Here is a 13,016-nt window from a genome sequence, read left to right as displayed (position 1 = left end):
ACAGAGGGCGTCTCCTAAGCTACTAACGTGGAAACGCTTCGGTTCTTTAGCTACACTTGCTTGACAAGAAGTGATGTACTTGTGATGGCATGGCTTCACCAAGTTACAGGTCTTCTATTTAGGTATCAATAGATTATTCAAGTTTTAGGAAGGCGTATGACACAAGAGATTCTTGCCACGTATACTCAACATTCAAAATTCAGTGCTTCTCGTATACTCAACAGAGATTTTAGGCTTCACCCTTTCTTTTCTACATGGTCACCGGACGAAGGTAATAAACACCGATAAATGCATATAAACGCACACTTGAGGAAGAAAAAGGATGTATGAGAAATGGGAGAAGAGTAGCATGGAAGTCTTTAATCACCACTTAGGCATGTAGCCCAAAAGGCCGAACGGTGAAGGCCCAGCTATCATATATCATATACTGTAATAAGGCCCCCAAAAAAGGATAAACCGCCTGGCTGCTTCAGAGATCGTGCCGCTCGGCGCACCCTGTTTGCGCGCAGCAGCCAGCAGGATGCGGATAGACAGACATGCTCGCCCGTCTCATCCACCCACAAGCAAATGGAAAAATAAATCAACGACACCTGCTCACATCGCTAACCCTAAACCCCCAAATCGCCCACCTACAGGTCCCCATCGGCGCCGCCGCCGCCGCCGCCGCCGCCGCCACGGGGCTTACCGGCTGGTGCCGCCGAGCGCTGGGCTCGCCGCCACCGGCCCACCCCACGGCTTCCCTCGAGGTATGGTGAATGCCTATCCTACCAAACAAATCCCGTTTGCGCACGATCGGTGCTCGCAGGTTCTGTTGCGTGTATACCTCCGTGTGATACTCTGTGTCGCGGTTGGATGCGTGGAGCTGGGGAATTTTTCGTTGGATGAGCGTTCGGGATTGGGCTCGGGGGATTTAGGGGGAGATTTCGCCTTGGGCTCCCATGTCTCGTGAAATTCGTCTTCAGCGCGTGTCTATGTTCCGTGCTAGAGTGGATGTGAGGACACCCGTTTTGCAACCTGGCGCGCGGCGCTCAAGTCATGCGGTGGTTCGACTCGTGTTGTTGAGCAGATGCTCTTTGTTGATGTTTTCGGCTATTTATTGAATATTTTGGGTCATTCGTGGACTGGGAGCGTAGATTCAGCGTGTTTGCTATGCTGGTGATGTTCTAGATGCAATTTTTTTTACTGTGTTTGGCTGTGGAGAGATCGATCCTTGTTATCAGAAGAAACGAACCAGAGTCGCATTTCTTTTCCGCTAGCTATGGGTAGCTATCAGAACATCCAGTACCCTTCCTCTATTCAGTTTAGGTCGAAAGTACTGCACGATGCTTTTGTAGTACATGCTGTCATCTTAGCACACTAGCTCTCTAAGTGACGTTTGGTTTCATGGAATGGTTTTACCATTAAACAGACTGCATTGCTCGTGTTCGTCTTTTAGTAATTGCAATGGTCCACTATATCGCCTTCTGCGGTTCACACTATATGCCACGTTTTGTCATAGGAGAGTGCTTTCGATTTCCTAGTTAGGGGCTGTTTGGACAAGGATCTAGTTAAAAATCTTAAATAATTTGACCTATGCACTTCAGACAGTTGTGATGCAGATACTCAGTGTTTACTCTCTCTCTCTCTCTCTCTCTCTCTCTCTCTCTCCTTGTTTCATGAATCTAACATGCCTCCACTTATTTGACTCATTTTCAGATATCTGCATTTGAAGTTGAGGTAAATAACACTGCTATTTGTGCCAAGAATTTTGGGACGTTACTGGCATAATGGAGTTCTCAAAGCAAGGGCAGGCACCCATGCCAAACAACATCGGATCACAACCGCTACCTTCTTCAAATGTCCAATCTAATCAAACAGAGCATCCATCTTTGTTTTATCCATCATCATTGCCTGGTGATTGGAGTTCACAGCAGATGTTCTCTATGGGAACCTCAGTACCAGTTAGCTCATATTATATTGTCCCCATGAGTCAGCAATCAGTCCAACTAGGTGCTTCCAGGCCAGAAGTTTCACGTCCTTTGGGGGCACAACCTTTGCTAAGTAGGGTATCATTGAGGCCACCCCAGCAGGTGCTAAATATTCAAACATCTTTGCCAGCAATGGCTGGATCACAACCCTCACCATCTATGGCAGGCAGGAAATCACAACAGACAATTGCTTCTCCAAAGGTTCAAATGCTGAAATCTCCATCGTTCCAGTCATCTAATAAGCGGTCTGCACAGAAGGAGCCACCATCAAAGGTCCAGCATCAGCAATTTGAATCTGTGAGGTCCAAGTTCAGGGAGTCACTTGTTGCTACACTGAGTTTGGATTCGGATCAGCAGAATAAGAGTCAGTCTCCTAATAATGTGCATTCTGATGGGTCTACAGATAATTTCAAACCAGCAGCTGGAAATGTGGTACAGGATTTAGTGGCAATCCCATCAAAAGATGTAGCCAATTCAGGTATAGCCACAACTGTAGCTCCCAGTAGATGTGAGGAAAATGAGAAGTTAAGCAGTGATTTAGCTCCAGAGATGATGACGAGCATAAATGATGACATGCAGCAACAGTCAAATCAAGTTTCTTCAGAAGATGACTTATTGGGTCAGTGTATGGTTGCAGATGAACTTTTGCAAGGTCATGGGCTTAGTTGGGTTTCTGATCTTGATGCTGGGATCTCTGAACCTAACGCAGAACCTAATGATTTAAAAAGGCCGCGAACTTCTGATGTGGAGTCTGAGTCAAAAAGAATAAAGTCTGCCAATGAGTTAGCAATGGATAAGGAGAAATTTAATCAAAGGGCTGAAAGTTTGGCGTTTAGAATTGAAGAGGAGCTGTTCAAATTGTTTGGTGGAGTAAATAAGAAGTACAAGGAAAAGGGCAGATCTCTTTTGTTTAATTTGAAAGACAAAAGCAACCCTGAGCTAAGAGAGAGGGTCTTGTCTGGAGATATTGTGCCTGAACGCCTTTGTTCAATGACTGCAGAAGAACTTGCCTCCAAAGAACTCTCAGAGTGGCGGCTGGCTAAAGCTGAGGAGTTTGCACAGATGGTTGTCCTTCCGAATAGGGAGGTTGACCCTAGGCGTTTGGTTAGAAAAACTCACAAAGGAGAGTTCCAAGTTGAAGTCGAAGAACCAGATGGTTTCTCAGTGGAGGTTGAACTTGGGAGTAATCTTACTAATATTCCTTCAAAAGCTGTTGAAGATCAGACCAAGTCTAATGGAACAGATAGTAAAGAAGATGTTCAAGAAAAAGACAAAGCATCTGATAGCACTTCACAAGATGAGGATGGCAGAACATGCAACAATGATATGCCAGGTGATGTAGAGTATATCGATAATGAGAAAGCTGATCTCATGCAGGAACTTATTTTGGATGACATGAAGGACACCGTAAATCTCCCACCTATTCCTTCGTTAGATGAATTCATGCAGGGCTTAGATTCCGAGCCACCTTTTGTTGATCTCTCAGTTGGGACTCCTCAAGAAGATGTCAATGACTCTGAGGATCCTGACACCACCATGGGGCCTGAGGATCTTCCAGAGACAGAAGATAATGCATCTGCACTAGAGAAAACTGAATCTGAATCTGATAAGTCATCTGCACAGGTTAACATCGAGCCCAAGTTAGAGTCACCAGGACATACAGCGGTTCCAAATTCGGATCTTACTGAACCACGTGATGGAGAGCTGAACAAATCCTCCCCCTCCCCTGGCAAAGGTGAAGCGAAGAAAACAACTATTGATAATGTCTCTAATCCTGATTCTGTTCATCAGAGTCAGGCTGCCAGTATCCCTATGATACGTGAGAGCATATGGGAAGGTGCAATTCAACTAACAGTGTCTTCACTCTCTAATGTTGTTGCTATTTTCAAAAGGTATGTGTCCGTCTGAGCGTTTTGTTTTTTATGACTATTGTCATTTGTACGTAATGTTGATCTAATCCATTCTCCTTTGCATTTCATATCTTCTGCACTTTCAAATCAAATTGATGTTCTGCTATTCATCTTGACGTTCTCGTGGCCCTATTAAGGCCACTATTAGGTCATTATTAAGTTTAGAATAGAACTTTTGAGTAACATCTCTTATTTAGGAAAAAAACCTTGTACACAAATGCTCATGTCATGGTCCTTCTGTTTAAAGTTATGCAAATGCACCACTTTATAAATGGAAGTTAAGCTACATTTTTGTAGTGCAACCAACGGAAATGGAGTTTTACATTTCAGCAGCTAAGAGTCGCTCATAATGTCAATAACTCTTTAACATGTTATTTGCTTTGACTTGCTGCATTCTTTTGTTTATGTACCCCTGGACATTCTACTTTGGGCTATTTTTCTACATAGCCTTGTGTGAACTTCGTAGATATGCCAGTCTGTGCTAATTCTAGTAGAGGGTTATACTGTTTTCACATTCTTCCAACCAATTGATACACCCAATATTGGTATTACTAACTCTTTTGAAGAAAAGTAAGTGCAATTGCAAATATTTTAAATTAATAAATTATTATCATTGTGCTCACCCTAGTAGTAGTTTTTATATGCCATGGATATGTAAACTGGTTTTAAGTTAAAAATGAATGCAGGTTGTGTTGTTTTGTTGTGCTAAATATTTGTTACTTTGTATATGATTTTTGTACTATCAGTGTGAATATTATTAATTGCCTGCAAACTATTGAGTGCATGGAAATGTGTAAATGGCTGAATGTATATGTTCTATTTGGACAGCAGCTAACATGTCTTAAAATTTGAACTTTTCAGTGGTGAAAAGCCATCATTAAAAGATTGGCGTCGTTTCATTGAGATTAAGGGAAGAGTTAAACTTAGTGCTTTTCAAGATTTTGTCGAGCAGCTTCCCAAATCTAGAAGCCGTGCTATAATGGTAATTCTTTTTCTTACTGTAGTCTGTTTATGTATTCCCTTTGTGACAGGTTTAATATGTTGAGTCTGGTGAAAATATCTTATCTTTGTGTCTAATTACCTCGTGGATATTGTTGCCATGCTGCAAAGTAGTATATACAATTATATATATTCTGATTTGGAGGGCAAGTGCTTATTTGATATTTGAGATTGCACAACGGTTGAGCTTAGCTTAGTGGCATAATCATGTGCTAAAAACAAAACCACATCATTGCATGTCAGGTTTGTGTTAGCACCTATATGCAAATGGCACAATGTGTACCCTGTTTGAACTTTCGAATCCTGTAGGAATTGTAAGCAATTGCCAGGACCTTAATACCTGGGCCTACATCATGTTATGTAATGTCATTTGGCTTTGTTAGCCAGAATATTCATGGAGTCCTAGAAGATGTGAATAGTTATTTCAGATTATCGTTCATCCTGGAGTCAATTTAAGTGTTGTGTTTTACAATATGTGTGGGCACTCTGCCTTAGGTTAGCTGTTGGTTATCTATTTCGTCAATTTAACTACCTGGTAACTATTTTGATAGATAACTGAGCTGTGTTGGAAGGAGGGTTCATCGGAGAGTGGCCGCCAACATATCTTGCAGGTTACATTCTACCTTTTGCCACTCACCACTGTTGGAGCAATCTTATTAGAATATAGAGGATTGGATATACTAAATTTGCTTCTTGTTGTGCAGACTATCGACGCATATATTTCAGATGAGAGAGTAGGATTAGCTGAGCCTGCAGAAGGAATAGAGCTGTACCTGTGCCCTTCTCATGGGAAAACCGTGGAAATCCTCTCACGGTACTTGCCAAAGGAGCACCAGGAGAGCCTTGCTGTGGCAGAATCATCCTTCATTGGAGTCGTGGTATGGCGGAGGCCCAACATCCCTAGGGTACCCACCTCCCACGGCTCCCACCACAGACATGATGGTTCCAAGAGGCAGTCGATTCTAGGGAAACCACAGGTTATGAATCCGGCCGCGAGGCCCTCCCTACCTCTCAACTCATATGGTGCACCACCAGGGTTTCCCAACCAGCGCCGCCGTGAAGAGGAAGATGTAACTGATGATGTCCCTCCGGGCTTTGGACCCGGTGTTGCTAGGGATGAGGACGATCTCCCTGAATTTAATTTTGTTAATTCGTCACACCATGCTGCTAATGTAACCGCGCATGCCTACAAGGCCCGGCCACATGTAGCGCCCCCCTCTGCTCGCCCAGCAGAGCAAATGAGGGAACTGGTTCAGAAGTATGGTAAAAGATCATCTGTTCAAGCCCCCCGTTCCTGGGATGACGATGACGATGACATACCGGAGTGGAACCCCAGCCAGGCCGCCCACCAGACGATTAAGCAGCTGCCACTGCCTCACGCCCCACAGCAACTGCCGTTGCCTCCACCTCCCGTCCAGCAGATGAACGCCTACCAGCAGCAGTACCACATCCCAAGTGCAGTGCAGCCTCAGGTTCCCATCACTTCGCTGCCCCATGCTTACCTCCGGACCCAGCAGCCTGGCCAGGCATGGCAGCAGCAGCCTAGTAATGCTTGGTGGCCGGCGCAGGGCGTTGCTGCCGCTGCCGCTGCCGCACAGGTGACTAACATTGTACAGCAACCCCAGTATGGTGTAGTGCCTGGCAGTACTGGCGTCCAGGGCTACGACTCTAGCAACGCGGGTGGTATGGCATGGGGGCCGAGGTAGGACACTGTAAGATTCAGCTGGTTTTCTTCTGTAGCTGTGGTCAAACTGACGAGCGTCCGTTGTTGGGTGGTTTTTTTTTTTCCCCATTCCTTTTTTGTTTGGTTGGATGTTCATGTAAGTATGAGTGGTGTACACCCGTACAAAGGATGTAATCTGGATAGACTAGATAGTTGCTGGATGTACCCGTTTATCCGTTAGGACTTTTTGCAATCGTTTTGACTTTTGAACAGCAATCGTTTTTCAGCCAGTGTTCTTAGGCACTGCCAAGAATAGCAATAATAATGTACCGAAAAGTTTCTAAATCATTTTTATCCATTTCATGACATTTGGTGGACTTTGATACGCCGTATGCGCATCGAACCATAGCCGCCGGAATATGTGCAAGTTAGCTTTTGATGCCAGCGGTGGTTGTGGTTCCAACTACTGCGCCCCTCGTTTGCGCTGTTTGTACATGGAAAAGATAGATACTTTTTCCATTTTCAATCAATCGCAAGATACATACTTTTTCCATTTTCAATCAATCGCCTAACTAGTTTCTGTTGCGCACTTCTCGCCAATATGGACCTTTGTTTGCATTGTCAATTGCTGGGAAAAAAATTGGGTGAAAACTGTATCCACCGTGCCTCTCTGTATACATGCTATAAATAGTAGCCATGGGTTCATTCTTACAAATCCAACGGCACATGGCGGTGTTGGAAAAGCAGCGGCGTGGGAGACCACAATCGGAGCATGCGGGGTCTGCGAGGAACTCTTATAGACGCACCGTTGGATCTGTGAGATTGGACACGTGGTAACTATTTGTAGCATGTATGCAGGGAGGCACGATGGAGTTTTCATCTATTTTTTTTTCCCAATTGTCATTGGTATCTCTTTTTGTGTAGGCAAACTGCAGTGCCTTTTGCTGTTTTTAGACATTATAAGAGAGGTTCTGTAGTACAGAATTTTTTTAGCTTCTCCAAATGATAAAACCAGAAAAAACCATTAACCATTTTTTTGGGCTTCGGCTTTTAGGCCAAAACAATTTTATTTTTTTAGCTTTACCTTCAGAAGCCATTTTTGCATTGTTGCAGTCAAAAACTTTGACCGATACAAATATAATAGCGACAATATTTAGGGACGGATGGCCTATGTGGTAAGAGAAAACTCCTGTGATAGATAATGCTTTGATTCTTAGCCTTTTTAACTTATTGTGGGCCACAACTCATTCGTTTTCTTTTGTCTAGAAATGTAACTTATTTCGATACCAACGATTGGAACAACGTTTTAAAAGGAGTAAAAAAAAAAACAAATTGATCATAGATCAGTTGGTTAGGTTTCTTGTGGTGGAACCTGTCCACCTGGCTTCAAGTTCTCGACTTGGCACGGGTGCTCGCATTTTTCTGGATTTATTCCAGGATTTAACGGTGCTATGCTTTTAGTAGTAGGTGACGTCCATATCGACAGCGAGGCGCCAATGATGACTTTGTGAATCGCGAGATCTGCCGGCTTAGTCCTTTGGATGTGCTCATAGGGGTAGTGTTTGCGTACGTGTATTCATAAGGGTAAGTGTGCGTGTCTAGTGTGGACGTCTGCGTTGTACCGTGTAATTCTAAAAAAAAGTCACACAAAAAACATTTTAAAAGGAGTTTGTTCACAAGACTAAATATTCTGCCGCCACCCGACGACAACCACCAACAACGGATGAATGCAGAGATGATGGCGAGAAGAGACATAGCCACTAATACATAGCGCCTTCCAACTACTTCTTGGACGTCTCCACTGATGAAGTTCCCTACTCCTATGGAACGTATCTGCCACTGAAACTATCCCCATTCAAACGACTTCAATAAACATTGGAACTATACTAGTTGGATGAGAAAGGGTGAGTGTGCGTGCCTGTCATGGGCATGTACTGCGTAATTCTAAAAAAAGACACAAAAAAATGTTTTAAAAGGAGTCTGTTCACAAGACTAAATATTCTGCTACCACCTGGCGGCAGCCACCAACAACGGATGAATGCAGAGATGATGGCAAGAAGAGACGTAGCCGCTAATACACTCTTGGACATCTCCATTGACGAAGTTCCCTACTCCTATGGAACGTATCTGCAACTGAAACTATCCCCAATCAAACGACTTCAATAAACATTGGAACTATACTAGTTGGATGAGAATATTCTAAAAGCGGACTCCTCCATGTACGGTGCATCTAACGAGCATCAAGAGAAAAACCAATCAATCTCTGAACCTGAACATTTCGCATGTGAAAGTATCTTGGCTCCTAGTGGGTTTCAGTGATTAATGGCGACATAAGATTATTGTGACTAACGTGTGTTTTACAGAGGCAATTTGAGTTAAGTCACGATAATGGTGATTGTTTGGGCAATCAATGGTTTTTATGCCCCTATCAATGGAAATCGTTTCTGTTTTCAAAGGATGAACGATAAGGTTAAGGACGAACTAGTTCTAAGTGTCGTTTGACATTGAGAGACACTTAGAGTAGTTTAAGACTTTGTTTTTCCTTTGGCCATACTATTAAGGGGGTATGAACTAGTAGCTTGACCTAGGTGAGTCTAATATGTTAGGTGCGGTGCACACTTGTCAAACTTAGCTATAGGTAGCTCAGGGACAGCCCAAGGATCAATTAGAGTGAACTTCATTCACAAAGAATTTTGAATTAGAAGTGATTTGAAGTGTGAAAGATGGACCGGACGCTGTGGAGGCTTGGACTGGACGCTATGGTGTAGAGTCCGGTCAGTTCATCTAGCTACACAACAGGGTTTGGTGATGACTAGGCGCTGGCATAGGGCACTGACCGGACGCTGGCGTACGACGCTGACCGGACGTGTTGGTACCACTGTAGCTGGTTAGGCGAAAAGCTCAGGGTGGACCAGACGCTGAAGGATGTTGACCGGACCGTGGAAGTCAGCGAGTCCGGTTGTATAACAGTGTGGTCCAGAGAGCCTTTTCTCTGACCGGACTACAGACCCTGACTGAGTCCGGTCACTCTAACAGCTCTATCTAATAGCTGGCGTCACAGTAGCCGTTGGGCACTGACCGGACACATCCGGTTACTCTAACTGGCGCGTTCGATGCATACGAATTATGCTAACATGGACCCCAACAAGTATGTTTGGGGGTGGGTTGTATAAATACATCTCCAACTCATCCAATTCATCTCTCTTGCCCATTTGTTCAGCTGAGGAAACACTTTGAAGTACAAGGGAGAGCAAGAGCCTAGTGAGGTGGTTGAGATTTGTTAATCCAAGATTAAAGACCTCATTGGTGCATAGAGAGTAGCAAGTGTGCATCCACCTTTCTTATTAGGCTTGTCATAGTCAAGTAAGAGTTTGTGCTCGTTACTCTTGGTGATCGCCATCACCTAGACGGCTCGATGGTGATTGGAAGCTTGGTGATCATTTGGCAGAGCTTGTGGATGACCCAAGTCATCTTATGAGCGGTTGTGGGTGATTCACCACGATGGTGTGTTGAAGAATCAGCCCGTAGAGAGCACTTGATCCTTATGCGGATTAAGGAGGAGCTACATCATTGCGTGGGCGCTCTAACAAGGACTAGTGGGGAGTGGCGACTCTCTAATTTCTCGACAAAACATCGCCGCATTCCTCTCCCTCTCTTTGCTTTGAGCATTTACTTTCAAGCATTTCAATTCTTATCTTTACATTCTTAGAACTGCCATGCTAGAGTAGGATTAGAACCTAGGGTGCAAAACTTTTGTGCGGTAGACCAAATAGAGAACACTATTAGGCATTAGGGGTGAAATGGGCTAAGCGGTAGGACTTAATTGTTGTGAGAAATTTTAGATTAGCCCAATTCATCCCCGTCTTGGGCATCTTGATCTTTTCAGCATGTGTTTGAATGGAAGTACCAATTGGGTCGGAGTGGGTTGGAACCAGTTTTCTAGGAGTTTGGATGGGAGTTCCTGGGATGTGGGTCAAACCTAGGAGGGCATATTCCCCGTAGATGTGGGTTGTCCTGACACTGCAAAATGACAGGGTTGGCCCACATCGAGCGCTCGCTTCTCCCTCGAGTCCATATAGGCAGTGGGGTGGCCACACATGACAGTGAGGGAGCAGCGCCGACAACCTCACGAGCGTGGAGAAGCGCACCTGTGGCCTCATGGGCATGGACGAGCAATGCGAACACAGGGAGTAGCACAGACAAGCAGTGTCGGTGGTGACGAGGCAACAACACGCTCGGTTCTAGGGGAGAGGGGACAGGCTCATCGTGCCGCGGCTGTGGAGGGAGAGTTGCTCGGGCATGGAGGGAGAGCAGATCGCTTGGCGGTGGCTGCCGTATCTGCACCCACTTGAGGTGCTCGCTCGGTGGCGATGGCCGCATCTACAGCTCGCTCGGCGGTGGCCGCCGCATCTCCATCGGGCGTGGGCACGAGCGCGGGCACAGGGAGCGGCGTCCGCGTGAGCACATTGAAACGGAAGGAGGAACACAATGAGGAAGAAAGGGTAAGAGGATGACATGCGGGCCCCATGTGTTTGGTGTCCAACCCATCTAGACCTAGCGCTTCAACCCTAAAATACATAGGACGAACCCAACTCCCTAGCCAAACAAGAAATGGGTCCAACCCATCCCTAAAAACTGTGTTGGGTTCAACCCATCCCTTCTGATCCTAGAACCAAACACATGCTTCAGCGTTAAGGGGGCGGAGCCACAAATTTCTAGCCTGTGAAGTCTCGTGAATTACAGTGCCTGGTCAATATAGCGGAATCAAAATCTAGGATATTGAATTCATGCATCTAGTCTCAAAGGTCGAAAATGAAATGCGGAGATAGTTTAGACCTACACACACACACGGTGAAACAAAATAGACCCTACATTTGCCATGGTCATTCGGAAAGTGCTTGTACAAGTGCAGAACTCAAAGTAATTGGTAGCATATTTTTCAAACAAAGAAGACTACTTCAACGGAGGCGGTAGCCATAAACAAAGAAGACTACTTCAATGGAGGCGGTAGCCATAGCAGCACCGCCTCTGTTAATGCATTAACCGAGGGGGATGGTTCAATTAATACTCCATTAACGGAGGTGGATGTCTTACATTGGCTGTCTCTATTAACCTTTAATGTAGGCGGACGCTCGGCCATGGGTCCTGGCCACGAGATTAATGAAGGTGGCACCCAACTATGCCCTCTTCCGTTAATCTGAGGCCATTGCCTCACGAAATCAGGTCCTTTGCACCTGCAGCAAGGCTGCCCTCCTCAGAAATCGACCTCAAACGAACCATACATTTGGAGAGACATCATTAAACAGTCATCGAGATGTTTCCAATTTTGCCATGAAGAGGAAGAGTGGACCTAACATAAAAAGCAGGAGAGGTGCGCCATTGGTTGGTTATGATGAGATTGGGGAAGAACATGCTTAATAGATTAATTTACGGAAAAGGTCCAAAAGGTGGTCACTAAATGTCCTTTCACCATTCTAAATCTTTTAAAGAAAATGCTTTAGGCCCTGTTCGCTTGTCTTATGAGCTGTACTATTTCAGCGAACGAACATTGTTTTTCTCTCACAACAAATCAGCGAACAATACTTTTAGCTAGGGATGAAAACGGATCGGATACGGATGGATATCACTGATATTACATTTATTTTCATATTTTTGTCTGGATTCGAATTCGAATACGGATAGTGTCAACTATGTCGGATAGGATACGATTGGATATCGACATCATAAATATGCGATTTGAGTATTTGGATATGGATACGGTATCGGATGTTTGATATCCGGACTCGGAAATGGACAGATCTCAACCCCTCTAAACGGATTCGGTTTCGAATACGGTCGGAAAATATCCGTACCATTTTCATCCCTACTTTTAGCCATCCAAAATGGTGTGCTCTTGAAAATTTCAAGTACCACTGCCACATTCTCCCTAAATTAGCATATTCTCCACCCCCTAGAGTTGTAAGAGGCAAGAGGATTGCTTAATTGCTTGCCTATGATTTTTCTTATGAAGATTAGCTCTTTATAAACCTTTAATTTTCTTTACAAATGAAATCAGGCTTCCGCCGCATTTTTTTGAGGGGAATACAGTAGCCACTACTACAGCCATCATTTGTAGGGGTGACTTCAGACCATTTGTAGGACCTCCCCCTCGCGCGATATTGCTCTAACCACTGCATCTCACACCCACTTGTGTCTATTATAGATTTTCTTTCCACACATATTATCCTAAACCGAGTTTAAATTGATTGTTTGAGGTCCTAAATGAATTCAAATGAAAAAGTTATCAACTACAGAGTTGTATAACTTTTTGAGATCTACAACTTTCATTTTGGTAGTTTCTCCATCAGAGATCATTTACAAAATTTGAATTTTAAATTTGAGAAATTCAAACATAGTTTTCCTTGACAAGATGATTTCAAATCAAAAAGTTGTCAACCAAAAAGTTGTATAACTTTTTAAGATGTACAACTTTCATTT

At 44.3% G+C, this 13,016-nt stretch overlaps 1 protein-coding gene across 1 annotated transcript; it reads left to right on the top strand.

Moving 5' to 3' along the window:
* Nucleotides 1-482: 482 nt before the first annotated feature.
* LOC136466833 (uncharacterized) lies at nucleotides 483-6,881 on the top strand. The gene is made up of 5 exons (XM_066465342.1): nucleotides 483-746; nucleotides 1,696-3,859; nucleotides 4,739-4,859; nucleotides 5,428-5,487; nucleotides 5,581-6,881. Exons 2-5 carry the CDS (start codon nucleotides 1,767-1,769, stop codon nucleotides 6,580-6,582), a joined length of 3,276 nt encoding a protein of 1,091 aa, XP_066321439.1. The 5' UTR covers nucleotides 483-746; nucleotides 1,696-1,766; the 3' UTR covers nucleotides 6,583-6,881.
* Nucleotides 6,882-13,016: the final 6,135 nt, after the last annotated feature.

Source organism: Miscanthus floridulus, chromosome 7 (assembly GCF_019320115.1).
Source record: "Miscanthus floridulus cultivar M001 chromosome 7, ASM1932011v1, whole genome shotgun sequence".
NCBI lineage: Eukaryota > Viridiplantae > Streptophyta > Magnoliopsida > Poales > Poaceae > Miscanthus > Miscanthus floridulus.
The sequence above is the reverse complement of the archived record's forward strand: the minus strand, read 5'-3'. Positions and strand labels throughout refer to the sequence as shown.